At 32.4% G+C, this 20,311-nt stretch overlaps 1 protein-coding gene across 5 annotated transcripts; it reads left to right on the plus strand.

The window, feature by feature from the left end:
- The first annotated feature begins 11 nt into the window (after positions 1–11).
- LOC148604057 (cardiolipin-specific deacylase, mitochondrial-like) lies at positions 12–18,585 on the plus strand. 5 transcript variants are annotated; one of them, XM_088548294.1, is made up of 13 exons: positions 18–133; positions 2,890–2,979; positions 4,940–5,089; positions 6,775–6,868; positions 7,232–7,332; positions 8,147–8,225; positions 9,213–9,297; positions 9,963–9,990; positions 10,427–10,565; positions 11,955–12,044; positions 13,524–13,628; positions 14,226–14,740; positions 15,330–18,585. In XM_088548294.1, the coding sequence occupies exons 3-13, from the start codon at positions 5,004–5,006 to the stop codon at positions 15,379–15,381; spliced, it is 1,374 nt and encodes a 457-aa protein (XP_088404420.1). In that variant the 5' UTR covers positions 18–133; positions 2,890–2,979; positions 4,940–5,003; the 3' UTR covers positions 15,382–18,585. The 5 variants fall into 5 exon arrangements, with proteins under 5 accessions (XP_088404419.1, XP_088404423.1, XP_088404422.1 ...); XM_088548295.1 differs by having other exon boundaries at positions 25–104; XM_088548293.1 differs by lacking the exon at positions 2,890–2,979 and having other exon boundaries at positions 12–133.
- The last annotated feature ends 1,726 nt before the right edge of the window (positions 18,586–20,311 follow it).

The raw sequence follows: 20,311 nt of genomic DNA on the forward strand, positions 1-20,311 counted from the left end.
TTTTCGTGACCTTGGCCGTTGGTTGACAATTCGGGGGAATTTTGGTTGCCTAACACTACGGCCTTATTTTACTGATATGGTGCTCGATACAGTCATATCTTTATGTAATTTGATTATATAAACTTCTTCTACAGTAAGTTCTTCTATAAAAATGATCAATTGAAATTGATTAACAATAGGTCTTTATGGAAAACCATTATTATTTTAGAACTTAATATTAGTTATTTATCTACATAGATGAGGAACAAATTATACCAGGATTCTCCACAGAAAATGACAAGCTCTAACACATCAGAAACGTATACAGTCCTACAGTGAAGTCATTTATATCCCTGGTATTGGCCATTCAATCACTTTGCATAATGTTATTAATTGCTGCCTGTTGCCAGTGTTGGGTTAGTTTGTTTTGTAACTGCTTGTTTGTTTGTTAGGGTTTAATGCCAGAGCAGCAATATTTCAGCTATATTCAGGCGATGAACATGAAATGGATGATAAAATGAACATGAAATGATGATGAAATGAAAAATGGGATGGGACACAAAGATAATGGGGTCAACCAATTTTGATTGCCACTAGAAAAAGGGAGGGATGGGTAGGGTCGGGCAATTCAGCCTCCTGTGGCGAAATGCAAAGGTTCCTACTCCTACCGAATACCACAGCAGGGTTCTTTAATGTGCGAGGAATGAGACATCTTTCCCAACATGGTGCACCACTATGGTTTGCGGTCAGGTTTTCCGTATTATGGCATGACAACCCTGGGGTACCCCATTCCACCACCTGGGGCACACATTCAAGTTGCTCTGGGGGCAGAGTGCCTAGCCCCTGGCTAGGTTTCTGAGCATTATTTAGTCGCCTTTTACGACAAGCTTAGCGCTGCTGCAGGCCTATTCTTTTGACACCCAGACCTGCACAGGGCTTTTGTAACTGCAAGTATCATTGTTGAGTCAGGGACTTGTTCTTTTGTTTTCTGTATAAATAAATCTGGTCTGCTCTATACTTTTGTAGTGACACATTTTTTATATAAGCTATAAAATTTTTGACTTCTCTACTACTTAGGTCCCTTTGGGATAAATGATAATTATTAATTCCATTTCAGATTAAGTGCCACTGGTATTGTCAGGGTCATTTCATCCAGAGTTTCTGTTTGCTTTTGGTCTATGAGTCCATTTCCTCTATACCTGCAAACACATTTTTTATATGATTGCAAAAAATTTGTGGTCGTATATTGGTATGGCACTGTCGTCATCCTTGTTGTCAACATCAGTGTCTGTATTAACTTTGTGCATTAACTTTAGTATTAGTTGGTTGATTTTAATTAATTTTTATAACAAGGTTACAAATCACAAAAGGAAGGTTGGTGTTGATGTTGGGGCTTATAGCCCCAACCATTTTAGAAATAGGGGCCAAAAAGGGACGATAGCGAAATTTCATCGTGGATCACAACAAATGTAAAGTCCGTGAGGTTATGTCTGTAAGACAAGCATTTTATAGAATGCAACTGTATAACTCCAGTAAAAGCTTAGGAATGTCTTTGGTATTTCTTCACACTATTCTATACCACAATGGTCAAATTTTGGTGAAAATCTGTTGATCTATGTTGGAGTTATTGCCCATTTTGGATGTTTTTTGCTGTTTTGATGTTTCTTACTGTAAAGGATTTTTATTTGAATCTAAAAAATCTTGATGAAAGTAAATCAATGGAGACAGACAAAATTGGACCAAAATTATTAGTGTCCAATTAATAGTAACTTCCCTAACTTCTACTAACTCATATTTTAACCAGATAATAGACCAGGGAGTTTTTCCTGATGTTCTAAAACTGCTTAAGTTTTTCGGGATATTTAAAACTGGGGATATCACCAGGCCATTAAATTACAGACCAATTTCAGTCTTACCAACTATTTCAAAACTTATTGAAAGACATGTGACAAGGCAATTATATAAATATTTAGTACAATCTAATTTATTACACCCAGCAGCATTCATTTCAAATAGCTATTATAAAAATTACTAATGAATTTTTAGAAGAAAAGGAATAAGGGGAAGTTAAACGTAGTATTTTAGACTTCAAAAAAGCATTTGATGTAGTAGATCATGAAATTCTGTGCAAAAAATTAGAAATTTATGTTTACTATGAAATAGCTTTGAAATTTTTTCAATCATATACAATGTACTAACAGGACTCAGATTGTTCAAATTGGGTGCACTTTATCTGATGAATTACCAATCAATTATGGTGTTTTTCAAGGGTCCATTCTTGGGCCATAATTATTCATTGTTTATCTATGACCTTCCACTATATCTTAAAAAAGGAAACTATAACTGTGATTTTTATGTTTATGACTCAACTATTCATTGTTCTCTTAAAAGTATTCATGATATACAACCAAAGGTTCAGTAAGACTTGAATGAATTACAAAATTGGTATTGTAGAAATAAAATGTTTATCAGTTGTAGTAAAACAAAATGTATGGTTGGTTATTTGGGCTTAACAAAATATTTTATAAAAAAAATAGTTCCCCTTAGTTACTGAAAAATCTGAAGTACTATAGAATTCAGAATGTGAAAAATTATTAGGAGTCCCAGTGAATCAGACACTGAGCTGGTCAAAACAAGTAAACATTGTATGCTCAAAAATTTCAAGTAGACTGTATCTTCTGTCAAGGATTAAAAAGTATCTAAACAAGGAAACTGTTTTACTCAGGATATATTCTTACACTAATTGTTTTACTCAGGACATATTCTTACACTAATTGTTTTACTCAGGATATATTCTTACACTAATTGACTATTGTAGTTCTATTTGGGACAATTGTACAAAAGAAAAATTACAACATGTACTTAGACTACAAAAGAGGGCAGCTAGGCTTATACTCTTTCATTCTTTAGGTTGGCTAACTGTTGAGAATGGAATTAGATATCACAAGTGCCTATAGATCTTCAAATGTTTAAATGGGTTATCTCCATCTTATTTAACAGGTAAAATAAAATTTGTTTCTGAAGTATATCCATTCAAGAAATGCTATAAACAATGCTTTTTATTCCTAAACCTAAGACAGAACTATTCAGCTTTTGTTTATTCTCTCATTGGAATACCCTCCCAAATAAAGTAAGAAGTAAAAGGAATAATCTTAAAAATCTGGAACGATATGCAAAAGAATAATTTAACTGTATTTACATGTACTATAATGTAAAATGATAACTTTGCTGGCATGCATTTATGTATTATTTACTTGTACTTATTCATTTTGTGGCTTTGAAATTAAACTTATATTTTTGTTTTTGTGTGAGTGCCTCAGGGAAGATTAATTGTATACTAATTGTGTTACCCTCTTGAAATAAAGTATTATTATTATTATTATTATTATTATTATTTCTTTCAAAAATCGTCTTGTGAAAAACTACTGTGCAGAATTTAATGAAAGAAGCCAGGTATGATTGTTTCTAAGGGTATCCTGTAAAAAATAACTGTTTAGAATTTTTCTCCTTGATAAGACATGACTGCTGTTACTTAAAAAAAAGAACAATGGATCAAAATACAATTTTTTGCAAATAACTCAAAAACTGTTGAATTTAGTAAAATACTGAGGTAGAATCATATTGTTTACTATCTGAAGATGGACTTTTGCCCATATTTTCAAAAATACACATCCCAGATTGTAGGAGTAATGGCCCCTGAAACAATTTTTTTCATTTTTCATGTGTACAACTTTGAAAATTTTTCTCTGAAACCATGTGACAAAATTTAATGAAAGTTGGCATAATTGGTTTTTAGGGTATCCTGCAATCTGATTAAAAAAGCAGCATTGCCTTAACTCTCTAAGCTTCAGGCAGTGTAGTGTATCATAACAGCTGATTTTAATCAGTTTGGGGTATCTGGTACAAACTGATTGTTTAAAATTTTTCATCGGTTGAAAAACATGACTGTCATTACTAAAAATAGAACATAGGGGTTAAAATATCTTTTTAGATATTTTCCTCAAATATAGGAGAATGATGAAGATGAGAGCTACCCACAAGATAAACATGATATTCTGAGTTGACTTGCAGTATTGATATTTTTTTTTTGGCAGCTTTTTTCAAAATGGCTGCCATTTTGCAACCATTTTCACTAGTTCCTTGGATTCCAATGATTTATGGTTTCATGAGGAAATATGGTATTCTAAGTTGAATGGTGATGGCGAAAGTTTGTTCTGGAGGCCATTTTCCCGCAAATTTTGTACTTGCTTTAATTTCAACAATATTTTGTTCATATCATAAAAATGTTCTCCTGAGTTGAATGATGAAGATGAAAATGTTGTATAGCCATGGTTAAAATTTTTTTATGTTCTTTTTCAGCAAATGTCCATTGGGCAATGTCCCTTCAGACCCGGTTTAATAGCAGGACATAGAGGGACCCCTGCCCAACTTTTTTTTTTCAGAGGTTCTAAAAACACTTAATTTCCAACATTTTACAATACCTTAGGTACTCACTCTCAGTTGCTTAAAGCATTCATCTATGTATGCTCTCTTTCAGCAATTTTTTGTCAAACATGGTAAAAAAGCATGATGCCTTTATTTACTTAATAGGGTATGGTTTGTCAGGTGAGCAATTCAGGCTCTTTGAGAGCCTCTTGTTTTTTTTTTTTAAATTGATTCCTTATGAAAATCCCATGCCTGCATTTATTAGTCCGATTACAGATACCTCTTACTGTTTTCAAGTTATAAGGGGTCAAAGGGACCACACCCAAAAAACTTTTTTATTTTTGGCCAGATTTTTAAAAATTTCAAATTTGAATTTCGAATTTTGTGCAATATGTTTCCAAACCAGTTGTTGTGTCCATAATGATTGTTTTAAACAGTAGAAATGGGATACAAAAATGTACTGATATTAATAGAGAACATTAGGCCACCATACAATTATGATCTGTTAAGAACAAATCATTTCTTAATTTTTCAGAGTGGATTTAAATAGACTGAGCAATAAAACAGTACTAGGATATGATAGTTAAGTATTGGTTGAGATGAGCAAGTTTGATCAGATTTACAGAAGATTCATATTAACCAAGTTCTTTACAAGAGGATGGGGTAAACCAGAAAATCTTAAAAGGTAATATTTCAATGAAAAACATAAATTAATGGTACTACCCTTGCCTAGACCTGTTTTTTTTTCGCTTTAACATGAATTCCACTTTTCGTACCATTTCATTTCTATTTTATCATTAGTTAACTACAAATTTTGCCAATTTCTGTTTTTTTTTTTGTAATTTACATTTAATCAAGTTTACTATACTACATGTATATACTTTATTCTGATAAACCGTTGTTGAAACAATGGTATACAGACATACATATCAGTCATTACATATGAAATTGTATTACAGAGGTAAGCTACACATAAACAAAGAACAGTCAAGAACAATAAAAGAAAACAGATAAAAATACAATTATACAATTAAGTAACCAGACAATACATTGAGAAGATATGTATGGCTATGTTAGTCCAGAGAATTCACCTTTTTGTTGATAATTTTGATAAAAGAGCAAAGTTTCTTAAGCTTTGATTTTTTTCTCACGTTCATTAATTCTTTAAACTTCAATGTATTACAGTTAATGAAAAATCTTCTTTCGATGTATTCCCTCCTTTTTGCTGCAAAATATTTACATTCCATTATATAATGATACTCATCCCCTGTTGCATTTTCATTGCATAAAGTACAAATTCTGCTTTCTTTTGGTATATTTTTCCATCGACTGCATTCAGTTGGGAGCTGAAGATTTATCATTTTAAATTTACTAAAAACCAACATGTCTTTTTCTTCCAGAGAATTAAAATAATTTTCAAAGGCGTGATCAGTTTTAAAGATGCGATAATTTATAGTTTTCGGGCAATTAATAATGTTTGAATGCCAAGTCTGTTCATATTGATCTTGCAATATAGTTCTGACAGTCAGTTTTATCCATTCTTTGGAAGGGAATACTTGATTTATCCAAATATACGTAAGGCCACATTTGTTGAGAATATTTTGCAATTTGATTCATCCACTGGAATATTTCCCTACTTTCGACTGTCATATTCAGTAATAATTTATATACATTATAACATAATTTATTCTGTTTTCCCTTAAGTATTTTTGCCCACTATGATATCATTCTAACTTTAATGTCTATATTCAATGGATACAAACCTAGTTCGCTATATATAACCGAAGTAGGTGTTGTTTGTTTTAAACCTAGAAGTAACTTACAAAATTTTAACTGAACCCTTTCTAATAAATCATTATTATGATTCATCACATAGTTCGGGTTATGGTATTTGTCTGTCCATCTTTCTTCAAACTTTTTTTGTACCTTACCTAAATACTCATCATGATATTTATCAGAAAAACTTAAGTATTCTATTTAAACATTACAAACTAGGAGAAATAACTTCATTTAAATAATTAACTTATCACAAAATTTAACAAATTATTATGACCAGCACTGGCTGATAATGTTAGGTCAGCATATTGATGGCAAGAAAAAAATTGGGTCTGTAAACATCTACATCTATTGCTGAATTCACTTCTTTTTAGCAAAATTGAAAACAAAAACTAAGATGTTGCTGTGGTTCACCAAATAATGCAAAAAATGTAAAGTTATTCATTTGAAACAAACAAAAAATAAATTTCCTTTATATATGACTGTAACCTGATAATTGTAATATTTGATATATTATGATATACTGTATAATATGTGCTATTACACAATGCCATTATTGATACATATAGTGTTTATATGAAACTTTGATTTCAGGATATTTGAATTTCGAAAAATATTAGCCAATAGAGAAGAATGCAGTAAACTGATTCCACCTGATTATCCAGTACATATTGATAAGGTATATAAGGTAATGATGGAATTAACATCCATCATTAAAGTCTAACTATCATGTCCTATTGAGAAAAGTTTGGAATCAGTTATTTCCTCTTGGTTCAACATGATAAATTATTACACCCCAACTTTTGTTTCATATTGTATTGAAATATATTGCAAGGATTTCTGTCACTTTATTCTCCTGATTGGCCAGTGACTTTCTGCCTTGTTCCTTACTGAAAATAAGTAATTACTCTTTTTCTTGAATTTGTGCCATTTATGAAATAGGGGTTTCTGGTCTTTTTGTACATATCTTCTCTTTAATTATTTATTTCAATCTGCTTGTAAAATTCAGGATTTTGTGGCACTTTACCTGTTTAATGCTGTTGTTTTGTAGGATGAATTACAGGGAGATGTCAGGATACTGGAAGGACATTTTATCTCACCACTTAAAACATTTGTCCCAGGAATCATGCCTAAAGAATCTGAACAAGCCAAGTAAGCATGCATTATATAGCCATAACTGTTTATCATTACTTATAGTAGGACTTAACAATTGTCAGTTTACTGGAATAAGGCGACAAATAAACTGTTCACATTAGGTAATACACACATAGATTAAAGTTCCAGAGAGCACAAAACTAATAAATATCAGAACTTGTGATCATGAGATTTTATAAGCATATCCATTGTAGTGGTGTTCAGTTATCTCTTTCTTTTGTGATTGTAAATCTATTAAGTATATATAAAGTAGAATGAGACACCAATGAAAGATACCAAACATAGTTGTATGTTATTGGTCTATTCATCTCTGTGACACCAAACATAGTTGTTTGTTATTGGTCTATTCATCTCTGTGATACCAAACATAGTTGTATGTTATTGGTCTATTCATCTCTGTGATACCAAACATAGTTGTATGTTATTGGTCTATTCATCTCTATGACACCAAACATAGATGTATGTTATTGGTCTATTCATCTCTGTGATACCTAACATAATTGTGTGTTATTGGTCTATTCATCTCTGTGATGCCAAACATAGTTGTATGTTATTGGTCTATTCATCTCTATGACACCAAACATAGTTGTATGTTATTGGTCTATTCATCTCTGTGACACCAAACATAGTTACATGTTATTGGTCTATTCATATCTGTGATACTAAACATAGTTGCATGTGATTGGTATATGTTAAAAGCCCAAAAATAGTTGAATAGATCTCCTTTGGTTCCTTTTGTGTGACATATTGAGTTTTGAATCAAATGTAAACTTTTGTAGTTACATGCATTAATAGTTTTTACTATTTTCAGATTCCAAGCTGTACTCCCTAAAACCTGGAAAGGAAAACACAAGCCAATATGTCTACAGCTGGCTGGCACAGGAGACCATGTATGTATAAGGTAGAGGCTTCTATTAGGCTGAAGTCTGTTTATGTGTTTATGTATTCGGTCATCCATTTTTAAGTCTGTTCAATTAAGATATTGCAATAGCCACCTCAAGACTTAGCAGGAATTCCAAAAATAAGAAATGTGATTAATTATAAAATGTTTACCACATGCCAAGTATGAAAGAGAAGTCAGGTTTGTCAACAACGACATTTTTTGTAAGAATCAGGCAGTGTATGTCAGTAATAAACTCAAGTCAGTTGGTGCCAGTAATAAACTTAAGGCAGTAAGTGTTAGAAGTAAACTTGTACAGTGAAAAAGCTTACCACTTTTTTGTGGAATTTCTTTATTGAACTGTCAAAACCAAAGAGTTAAACCAGATATTTTACACCTTTTGGCATGAAATAATCTATAATTGAAACACACTGAAATTGCAGATAGCACAAAATCACATTTTTTGTCACATCCAACTGAAAATTTTGCCAATACCTTTAATATGGTTAAGATCAAATAAAGGTGTTTTGACATTCAGATTATAGATTTTCTTAATATTTCCTAATTCTTACAAAAAACTTGTAAATAAAAAATAAAGTGATTTTAGCTTAGGCCACAGTTTTTTTTATTTGATGGTTTTTGGATGCAAAATATATGCTTAAATCGGAGAACTAATGCAAAAAAAAAATCTTGACTAGGGAAGAGTTGGGACATATTAGATTTAATCTTAATTATAACTTATGTTCTTAGATGGAAACATACAAAAAAGATACATATAGGTTTATTTTATTTAATTTAGTTGCATAACTGCAATATTTTGTACTTTGTTTATGCACAATTATGTTTGCATCTTTGACATGTTAATACGATTTTTTGGCAAAATAGTGCATTTATGAGAAAAACATGCACACAAAAAACCAAAGCAAAACATTTCAACTTTTCATCCATATATTTACATGCAAACACATACTACATTGTATAAAACTTGATGTTTCAGTATTTCTGGAGAAGACGTACTCTGATAGCTCGTCCATTGTTGAAGGAGAGTGGGATTGCATCAATCATTCTGGAAAGTCCTTATTGTATCCTTTTCCAGATTGAATAACTTGTTGGGCTATCCTCATTGAATGATCATTATTAATACAATTTTCACCGAACCCAAACTACAAAGTTTTCATTGTCACTATTCTTAAGACATTATTCTTGGAGTGTGCATTTTTGGATAATGTGGCTAGAACCCTCTCATTGAAGCAAAAGGAGTGATACTAGCAGGTAAGCTCACTGTAGGTAAATAATACTTATTATACACTAGCCAACAAATTTATTGTTTATTTAGGAATAACCTCATCTGTTCATCATATTTTTTTCTGTCTGTCTCTTATAAGCACAACCCATCCTTAACTGCTCAATGATTTTTAATGAAACTTTATAGAAAGGTTAGATACCATATGTAGATGCACCAAAGGATTTGATATCTCCATACGCAGATTTCATTAGAGAAGTAACTTTGATTGCCTACAAGTGGAGATTATCAAGATGTACAGGATCTCTTTTTAAGCCTTTCCTCTGTATAGGAAGTTAAACACCATATGTAGATGTGCTTGAAGGATGATAATTATTTTTGGATACCTGCAAGGGAAAATGATTTAACTAAAGGGTGTTACATATTGAATTCTGATTGAAAGGTAGTATTTTTTATGAGCTTGCTCACAGATTTCTAGTTTCAAATCTCCTTAACTGAAGACAGATGGACTCCGAAAACCAAAGCAACAACTGTAAGTTTGAAATAGAAATTATATGAATGGACCTCTGAATTGTTCATTTACTATATTGTTTTTAGACAACATCAGTATATATCAATATTGGATTAAGGATGAAACTTTTAAGGCTTGGTTTCATCATTTCAAAAAAGCTTGGTTCTCAGAAAACATTTATTATTTGATAATATTTAGACTGGAACTTGACCATTAAATGAAATAAAAAAAGTCTTTACAACCAAGCACATCCAAACAATTTACTCACAACTTCTTCAACAAGCAGAAGGAATAAATCCAAAGTGTAAATGATTGTGTTTTCCTGCAGTATCAATTCTTACCATACTTTTATTGTTTCACATAACTTACTTAACATTGTCATCTTACTTTATCAATTGAAGGTTTACCAGTTAAGAAACGACACTGACCTACATCATTCCACATGTTTATCTTTCAGGAGATCTAGCTTACACTACACCAGTGATTTGTTTGTAATGGGCGGGGCTTTGATGTTAGAATCTTTAGTTTTATTTAATTGGTGTGAGAGAGAAGGCTTTGGACCACTAGGTGTCACTGGAATCTCTATGGGTGGTTTTGTAAGTTTACAATTTTTGTATGGTAGTATGTTTTATCAGCAATTAATTGTTTTTCCATTGTTCTTACTGCCTGATATTTTCTGCCTCATGCTACTGCTTTGATTCAAAAAAAGTTTCAAGGACAGCATTATGTTTAATCGACTTTGATGTCTTCATTCAAAAGAAAAATGCCAATCTTTAATGTTTGAACATTACATTTCATTTACACCATTGGGCTCACTGTGTCATATGCCGTCTTGACTTCAGAATTGTCATTATTCTGTATGTATATGATTACCACAATTTTTTCTTTCAAATAGTTCATTAATTCATATAAGATGTCTTCTTTAGCAAATTTTAGCTCTTACTTGATAGAATGATCATAGTTATAACATTTGAGTATATATTGCTTTTATTTTGTTCAATCCCATTCTTTGTGTTTTAAACATTAACTTAGAAAAAAAAAACTTTGTAATTTGTAATTTGTTATGTATTGGGATAGATCTTAACATAGCAGAGAAAATAATATAATGTAGGCTTGATGAAACTTTTGACCTAATAATATGACAAATGTGATGACTTTTCATTCCATATTGTGAACTGTTATATCATCTGTGGCAACATCCCTTAGCACCTGCATATGGTGCTTTCATATCACAACTCATACCATTTGTTAGAGCTTGCTGTAACTATGCAGACTTTTTGTACTGCTCTAGATTTCTTACAATTAGGCTTCTGGAACAAGGTTGAAGTCATCACTATAGAAGTTTTATGGTCGTCATCATGAACTCGTGTATCATTATGGTGTATCCATTTGTACCAAAGAACTGATTTGTTCAATGTGTTGTAGTTAGTCTACCCTGGACTTGACTTTTCATGAGCAACTTGTCGGGTATTTCTTGAAAAACTGATGCTTACCCTACTGGTGTACCTGGTCCTTACTCCTAGTTTTTAGTGGAGTCTAAAGTGCTCATTTACTTTTGTTTCTTTTTACATATTTTGGTTATTTTATGTTCTTTGTTGTGTGTGTCTGTTTTCCTTGTCTGGTCCTACTCCCTGTATTGTGTACTTTTGATTTCTGTTAGATTTTGGTTCCCTTAACTACTCTTCAGTATTGTTGGACATTATTTTTCTTGAGCCAAAAAGAATTTATTAAAGGTTGTTGAGGCACAATTAGCACACATTTATTGTATTTACACATTGACCTTTAAACAAATTAAGAGCACTCTACATGTTAAATAACTTAATACTGCTAAATGTTTGGAAAATGTTAAATTGTAACAATCATGTGTTGAAACGACACACTGGAATATTTTACTACCAAAGATTATAAATTATTAACATCATGTGAAACAGGTGGAATAAAAAGGCACAAAGTATACAATAACGTACATAATAATTTTATTTCAGATGGCATCATTAGCAGCCTCTGTTTATCCCAAGCCACTGGCATTAATACCTTGTCTGTCATGGACTACAGCCTCTACAGTATTCTGCAGGGTAGGGCATTTACTTTGCAAAATCTATACATTAATACCCTGTCTGTCATGGACTACAGCCTCTACAGTATTCTGTAGGGTAGGGCATTTGCTTTACAAACTCCATATATAAATACCCTGTCTGTCATGGACTGCAGTCTCTACAGTATTCTGCAGGGTAGGGCATTTACTTTGCAAAATCTATACATTAATACCCTGTCTGTCATGGACTACAGCCTCTACAGTATTCTGCAGGGTAGGGCATTTGCTTTACAAACTCCATACATTAATACCCTGTCTGTCATGGACTGCAGCCTCTACAGTATTCTGCAGGGTAGGGCATTTACTTTACAAACTCTATACATTAATACCCTGTCTGTCATGGACTGCAGCCTCTACAGTATTCTGTAGGGTAGGGCATTTACTTTACAAACTCTATACATTAATACCCTGTCTGTCATGGACTACAGCCTCTACAGTATTCTGCAGGGTAGGGCATTTGCTTTACAAACTCTATACATTAATACCCTGTCTGTCATGGACTACAGCCTCTACAGTATTCTGCAGGGTAGGGCATTTGCTTTACAAACTCTCTACGTTAATACCCTGTCTGTCATAGACTACAGCCTCTACAGTATTCTGTAGGGTAGGGCATTTGGTTTACAAACTCCATATGTAAATACCCTGTCTGTCATGGACTGCAGCCTCTACAGTATTCTGCAGGGTAGGGCATTTACTTTGCAAAATCTATACATTAATACCCTGTCTGTCATGGACTACAGCCTCTACAGTATTCTGCAGGGTAGGGCATTTGCTTTACAAACTCCATACATTAATACCCTGTCTGTCATGGACTGCAGCTTCTACAGTATTCTGTAGGGTAGGGCATTTACAAACTCTATACATTAATACCCTGTCTGTCATGGACTGCAGCCTCTACAGTATTATGTAGAGTAGGGCATTTACTTTACAAACTCTATACATTAATACCCTGTCTGTCATGGACTGCAGCCTCTACAGCATTCTGTAGGGTAGGGCATTTACTTTACTGCGCAAACTCTGTACATTTAACATTTCACTATAGTTGAACTTAAAACAAATTACTCAAAGTGTAAATGTACAAGTTCTGTTCTGTCAAAACCATTCTTTAGCATGTATGACAATATAGTCAGCAGTTAATTGTATACATTTTTTTTCTCATTTATGTCAGTTCTTACCAGTTATAGTCAGGCTAGACCAGCAGGACTTACAATATATAACAGTTTATTAATAAAAAAAAATCATAGCAGTATATTATGATTGTAAGCTTGGAAGAGAATTGTAGTCACAACTTTAAAAATTAGAATTTGGATTCCTCTTTTCATACATCACTATACACTATCAACTGAACCATATAGATTTTAGATATATTTTACATTGTTTGGTGGTTATTCTTCACTTACTTGTGTCATTGATTTGTGACAGAAAATGACCATTTCCACTACACTGATTTTGTTTATAGGGTGTAATGAGTGGCAGTATATCTTGGAAAGTATTAGAGAACCAATATTCCATGGATACAGTGTATGGTGAAGAAATCAAACAGACCCTTCTTTCTCCAGAGGAGGTAATGTAATGTAACGTGAATAGGTATGGTGAATATGTCAAAGAGACAACAACCCCACTGGGATGAAAATATCAGCCCAAGGCCACTCATTGGTTTGCAATGAATGACAAGGAAACCCTCCCTCCACAGGGCAGGCTGCAGCTGGCCCCAAAACATCATTATACACAGGTAAAGCCAAAAGAGTTGCCCCTACATATTCAAGTAACTATTAATAAACTAAAGGTGAGAACGAAACAAGACATACAGAGGCCAGAAATTCTTGACTTTGGACATTATGTCAATTATATATCATGATAAATGAAAAGGTTAACCCTATTTGTAGTGATCATAATGATGTTTAGCCTCCAGTCGTATTTTTTATTATGGATACTCTACTATTGCATGTATTTCTACTGTCATTGCTTTACAGTACACAGGAAATTTTGAAACATTTAATATTCTATTCATTATGAATTGATCATAATAAATGTTCAAATATTAAGAAAATACTTCATAATTAGAATTAAGTACATATATTAATGTCTTATTGTAATCTCATTCTTGTACTGTAGTATTTTCTGTACAGGACTTTAATTTAAAAAAAAGATCTTTTTACAGTTTTTGGGGTCAACATACAACATGGGACAGGACTTTGTTCGTACCTATTCAGAAAAGTTTGAAAACTCAGATATCAACAAATTAAACAGAGAAGTTGATAACATTTTACATGGGGACAACTCAAACATAGTTAGTAATCAGGATGAGGGATGGAATAGTCCCAGAAACCAGCTAGACTTCCGGATACAATCTCAGGAAAACCAAACTCAGGAAGATTTATCTATAGGCAGTCAAGCATCTAGTCAATTTAAGAAATTTAGAAAATCTATCACAGACAGAGAGATCAGGGATGATGCATTGGATTTCATGCGTGGTGTCATGGATGAGTGCACACACCTCGGCAACTTTGCCACACCTGTTGATACATCACTTATTATTATAGTAGCAGCTAACCATGACGCTTATGTCCCAAGACAAAATGTGATCAGTTTGGAACAGTTGTGGCCGGGATCAGAGGTTCGATACGTAGACTCAGGACACATTAATGCATTCTTATTCCATAATGTTCAGTTCAGGTGAGTTTCACAATTCCAGCATAATCTACTTATTATTACTTTGACAGTGCACGTACATAGAGATTTAGTAATACTACTTTCTGTAATCCCTCAATGTATGTCTTAACAAAAACTTGTATTCAGTCAGTGACAGTATAACAATTGTGAATGTACAGTCAATTTATTTTGACTGTTCAATGATAAATAGAAATTGTGTTTTTCCGAAAAGTAATTTTGTACAAACTGAATTAGGTTTGACTTTAGTTGAAATAGTTTTGTCTGTACTTTTAAAAGTACATGTACTATGTGGATAGGTTTTTGTTTACATTTATATACTGTGTACCAAGGTTCCCCAATTAGTTGACATTTATTGTACTAAATTGTGTTGGATATAACTTAGAATGTGTGAAATCTGAAACTAATGTGCATTTAGTGTTCTGATTTAGCCATTTTAGACTAAACACACTATTTCAATTTTTTGTAAAACCAAGAAATTAAGAAATTACAAAATTTCAATAAAGTAAAGTCTTATTATAGCAACCCAATCATACTTTTGCATTAACAGATCAGTTATTTTTTAATTTACTTTATGTAATTATTTATTTTTCAGAAAAGCCATAGCAGATTCTTTCCAAAACCTGATACAAAAGTACCATAGGTAAAAGTGAGAGTTCCTCAGTCAGTGTCTGAAGTACCATAGGTCACAGTGAGAGTTCCTCAGTCAGTGTCTGATTCCATTGTGATTTAGTACAAAGCCTATTTATCACATCAGCTACATAAAATTATTTATTTTGTTTTATTTATTTGGAATGATTTTAGCTTTGTATTATTTGTGCATAAAACATAAAGAAAACCAGAATTTTTCCTCCCATAGAACCATTCATTACTATTTTATTGGAAAAATGATTGAGTATCGTGCATGTACTATTCATTGTTATACAATGGTTGAATATTTTATCACTGTGCTATCTAAAACTAGTCTTGGTATAAACTTGGTATTGTATGATGATAGAAACCCTGATCAGCTGTGATGATAGTACTTTGCTATTTTAAATTGATATGGAGAACATAATTACACTAGTCACTGAATACATGTGCCAATCTAATTAATATTAGACCTACATGTATCAGTCACTGCAGCGAGGATCTAACAACACTATTCTACTTCCTGTCCTGATGACCTTTTAAAAATTCTCAGGTTTTTCCCATTAAATTATGCTTTCAAAATCATGAAAGATGAAATCTGTTTGGCTGATCTGAAATGTCATCAGAACATGAAGTAGAATGGAGAATTTTATGTGAACAGTATTTGCCTGTGTATTACTGAAATAAGCATTACATTGATGGGTTTGAATTGTTCTGTAAACAAGAAAGTAAATCTGATTGTATTTATAGTTACTGTACTTATTACACTTGATACTAAATAGTTGTTCTGTTGACTTTCACCCTGAGTTTATGTATGTCATTGTGACTTTTTTTTAAGTATTGTTTCAGATTAAATGGTTGGTTGTATTTTTTATCTTACTATTATACAATGTGTTTGTAAAGCTGGACTTTATTTTACATCTCATTTCTGAAAATTCAGAAAATAATGGTATGTTTTTTGATTAATTCTAAGTTGGAGAAGAGGTTGTTAAGTTGCCAGTGGGACTAAGACTCTTTGAAATTAATTTGTATGTATGAAACAATACAATGGCAAACTGATTGAAAAGTTCTGAATAAAGAAAGAATATATATCTGTATCTTATATCAACATACTTCAATACTGAAAGCACTGTATTTTCATAATAAAGTATTTCTTATGATAACTTTTTCTTAATGTGTTGTTTGTTATTATGGAAATGCAATGCTTTCAGTATTGAGTTATGTTTACATGAGATAAAGATATGATGATGTAGATGCAACTTTTTTGCTTTTCACTGTGCTTGTGTATGTTGACGTTTTAGCACCAGCTGCAGCATGCCCTCTAGTGTGAGTGTTTCCTCTTCGTTCATTGAAGACCAATTTTGCTCTTGGGCTGACATTTTCATCCCGTTGTTGTCTCTTTGACATATTCACCATACAGCAGTTTTTTGCATATATCTCCAAAACCATTAGGTATAACCAAATTCTGACATGAAAGTGTTCACCATGATGAGATCTATCTGTGGTCAAATTTTGGTGAAAATCTGTTGACCCATGTTGGAGTTATTGCCTTTTTTGGACATTTTTGCTGTTTTTTATGTTACTACTTTCAGAAATCTTCTCTTCAGAAACTACTTTACAGAATTCAATGATAGTTGATATTTTTGTCTTTTAGGGTATTTTGCACAAAATGATTATTTGGATTTATGATCAGTGAAAAAAACATGGCCACCTTTACTAAAAATAAGTCATAGGGGTCAGACAGCAGTTTTTTACATACATCTCCAAAACCATCAGGTCTAACCAAATTCTGACAATGGGTAAAAGTGTTCTGCATGATGAGATCTATTTTTGGTCAAATTATGGTGAATATCTGTTGACCTTTGTTGGAGTTATAGCCCTTTTTTTATGTTTTTTGCTGTTTTTGGTATTATTACTTTCAAAAATTTTTTTTCTCAGAATCTACTGTACACAATTGAATGAAAGTTGGTATTTCTGTCTTAGGGTATCCTACACAAAATGATTATTTAAAATTTTGATTGATGAAAAAACATGGCCACTGTTACTAAAAATGAAGCAAAGGGGTCGAAATACAGTTTTTTGCAAATAACTCAAAAACCGTTGAATTTAACACAGTTCTGGAGGAGAGTAATATTGTTCACCATCAGAAGACAGACTGTTGCCGAAATTTTCAAAATGATTTGTTGCCTGTTGTAGGATTTATGGCCCCTGAAACAAGATTTTTTTGTCGTTTTAATGTGTACAACTGTCTGTAACAAATTGCAACAAAATTTAATAAAAGTTGGCATATTTTTTTAGGGTTTCCTCCACAAACTGATCATTTAAAATATTTCATCAGTCAAAAAACATTTCTGTCATTACTAAAAATAGAACATAGGGGTCAAAATAATTTTTTGGGGCATTTTTTCCTTAACTATAGAAGAATAATGAAAATGAATTCTACTCATAAGACACACATAATATTCTGAGTTGACTGGCAGTATTGAAATTATTTTATAGGGAGCTATTTTCTTAACAACCATTTTCACCAGTTGCTCAGATTCCATCAGTAAGAAACTAGGTGTTTTTAGTTGATTGGTGACAACGAAAGATCATTCTGGGTGGCCAGTTTCCTGTAAATATGGTGTCCTGATTTTGGATAGCCATAGTTAAATTTCTTTTGGACCCCTGCCCAAATTTTTTCCAGAGGTTCTAAAAACACTTCAAAGGCATTTCCAACATTTAAGAATGCTTTTGAACTTACAGCACTCATCAATATATGCTCTTTTCCAGCAATTTTTTGTCAAACATGGTAACAAAGCATGATACCTTTACTTACTTAGTTAATATAGTATGGTTTGTCAGGTGAGTGCTTCAGGCTCTTTAAGAGCCTCTTGTTTTTGTCATGGGAATTTGATTTTACAGTTTTTATAAAAATGTACTGAGGTCCTTCATCAGCATCAGATTAGAGGATACATTTGGATGTCACTAATGATGACACAGCTTTACCTGTCTTATATGGTAACTTAGCCATGAAATATGTTTAGAATAGATATATATATGTCCTATGGACAACAATTTTGAGTTTTATGTTTTGTTATGATGCCATTTTGTGAATTTAAAAAGCATAACTTTTGTTACAGATAAGTTGTTTTGATGTGGAATTTTTTTCTTTGACCTTGTTTGTAAAAGAAAATTAATGTCTTGAAAATGATTCAATAAATAGAGTCACAAATTGTTAATTTTTTTTCATTTTTGTCTTCAGTGAGTATTTATTCAGATGAAAACAAGATGTATACATTGCAAGTTCCTGTCGTAGTAGGCTGTTCAGATCGTATAAAATAATGTCAACAATGTAATTTCCGGTCAAAATCAGATCAACTGATCTGGTCTGAAAAAAAAAAATACACATATAAAGCGCACCTGTGTATAAAACGCAGGTAGAAGTCACCTGAAAAAAAAAATAGTGGCTTATACACCGGAATATACGGTATTTGTTGTAAAAAGGTAGTACAGACCTTTCCCATGGTCGTACAGACCTTTCCTATGGTAATACAGAACTTTCCTATGTAGTACAAACCTTTCCCATTGTCGTACAGACCTTCTTATGTACTACAGATCTTTCCCATGGTAGTACAGACCTTTCCTATGGAAATGAATGTTGAAAGGATAATTAATAGGAAAACGTGAATAATTAAAATATTATCACAAATTCAGAAAAACGCCCACAGTTGATGAGTGCAAGTTGTGTGCAGGGATAAATCTTCCAGCGTTCTTGAATTGAATAATTGTATTTTGGATATTCATGATAACCAGTTGATTATCATATTTATTATATGGGTATTCTCCATAATTATACCCCCACTTCAAAGGAGAGGGGTTATACTGTTTAACCCTTGTCCCTGTTTCCTAACACTTTTTTGGTCACTGTTTTCTCAGCAACTACTCATCAGAGTGGCTTAAAATTTTAACATACTCTCTGTAGGTATGCCATAAGATGGGATTCATTTTTGGAAAAATTTGACAACAACTTCCTGTTTATCAAAGACTTAGTTATTATTTCTTTATACTTTGCAAGTTGAAATTTTCGTTGCACATTTTTCAGCAACAACTCATCACAGCAGCTTCAAATTGTGTCTCCCCCACTTTGGTGGGGAGGCATATTGTTTTTGCCTTGTCCATCTGTCCGTCACAAAGTTTGTCAGTGCAACTCCTCTGAAATCTCTGCACCGAACTTTCTGAAATGTGGTTGTGCATATTATCAGGAAATTTTGATCCCCTAGTTTTTGTAGGAGTTATGCCCCTTTGAACTTAGAAATTTGCCAAAAACCTTCATTAATTGCCTTGTCAGACAAAAACAAACCTTAATTTTAAAAAACATTTTTCCTGTAGGTATGTCATATGGTGGGATTCATTTTTGGAAAATTCGGCAAGTATCACCAGTGAACTTACTTGCTCACAGATTTTTTGTTTACTGCTATTTTCAACATGAACTTTAAGTTTTGTGATTGGCATATTCCATTGTCCTGTTGTGACATATAGGCTTTTAATTATTGGTTACTGTAGGTAATAGAACAAGTAAGATTGAATTTGTAAGACCAACGAAATGTTAAATACATGTATTGGTTATGAAAAAATTGAAGTCATTAGTATGTTATGGTAAAAATAACCTCAGAACTGATACAGGTTTTCTGAAAGTTAACCTTGGTTCAACAGATGTATATGCATTATTATTCAGTACTTATGAAAATGTTGATAAATTGTAAGTGTAATTTGAAACTTTTCCAAATTAAGGGTCTTGGTCTCGTGGATGCTTTCCTTATATCTTTACTAACTGAATCCTATTCCTTTGATTTAGACTTTAAAGTGCAGCAACAGAACATACCAAATCTACAGTAAAATCATTGAAAACGAGAATTACTGTCTTAGCCACATAATAATTTTATTCAAAGGATTTTTCATGAAAGG

This window comes from Perna viridis, chromosome 10 (assembly GCF_037379345.1).
Source record: "Perna viridis isolate PV_CMFRI_1.1 ecotype Kerala chromosome 10, ASM3737934v1, whole genome shotgun sequence".
Classification (NCBI taxonomy): Eukaryota; Metazoa; Mollusca; class Bivalvia; order Mytilida; family Mytilidae; genus Perna; species Perna viridis.

Excerpts from the sequence above, each read along its gene's own strand:
- LOC148604057 (XM_088548293.1), top strand. The coding sequence starts at position 5,004 with ATGAGCAAGTTTGATCAGATTTACAGAAGATTCATATTAACCAAGTTC. Across the intron at positions 9,991-10,426 it reads CGAAAACCAAAGCAACAACT|GAGATCTAGCTTACACTACA; the intron begins GTAAGTTTGAAA and ends TTTATCTTTCAG. Across the intron at positions 12,045-13,523 it reads CCTCTACAGTATTCTGCAGG|GGTGTAATGAGTGGCAGTAT; the intron begins GTAGGGCATTTA and ends TTTTGTTTATAG.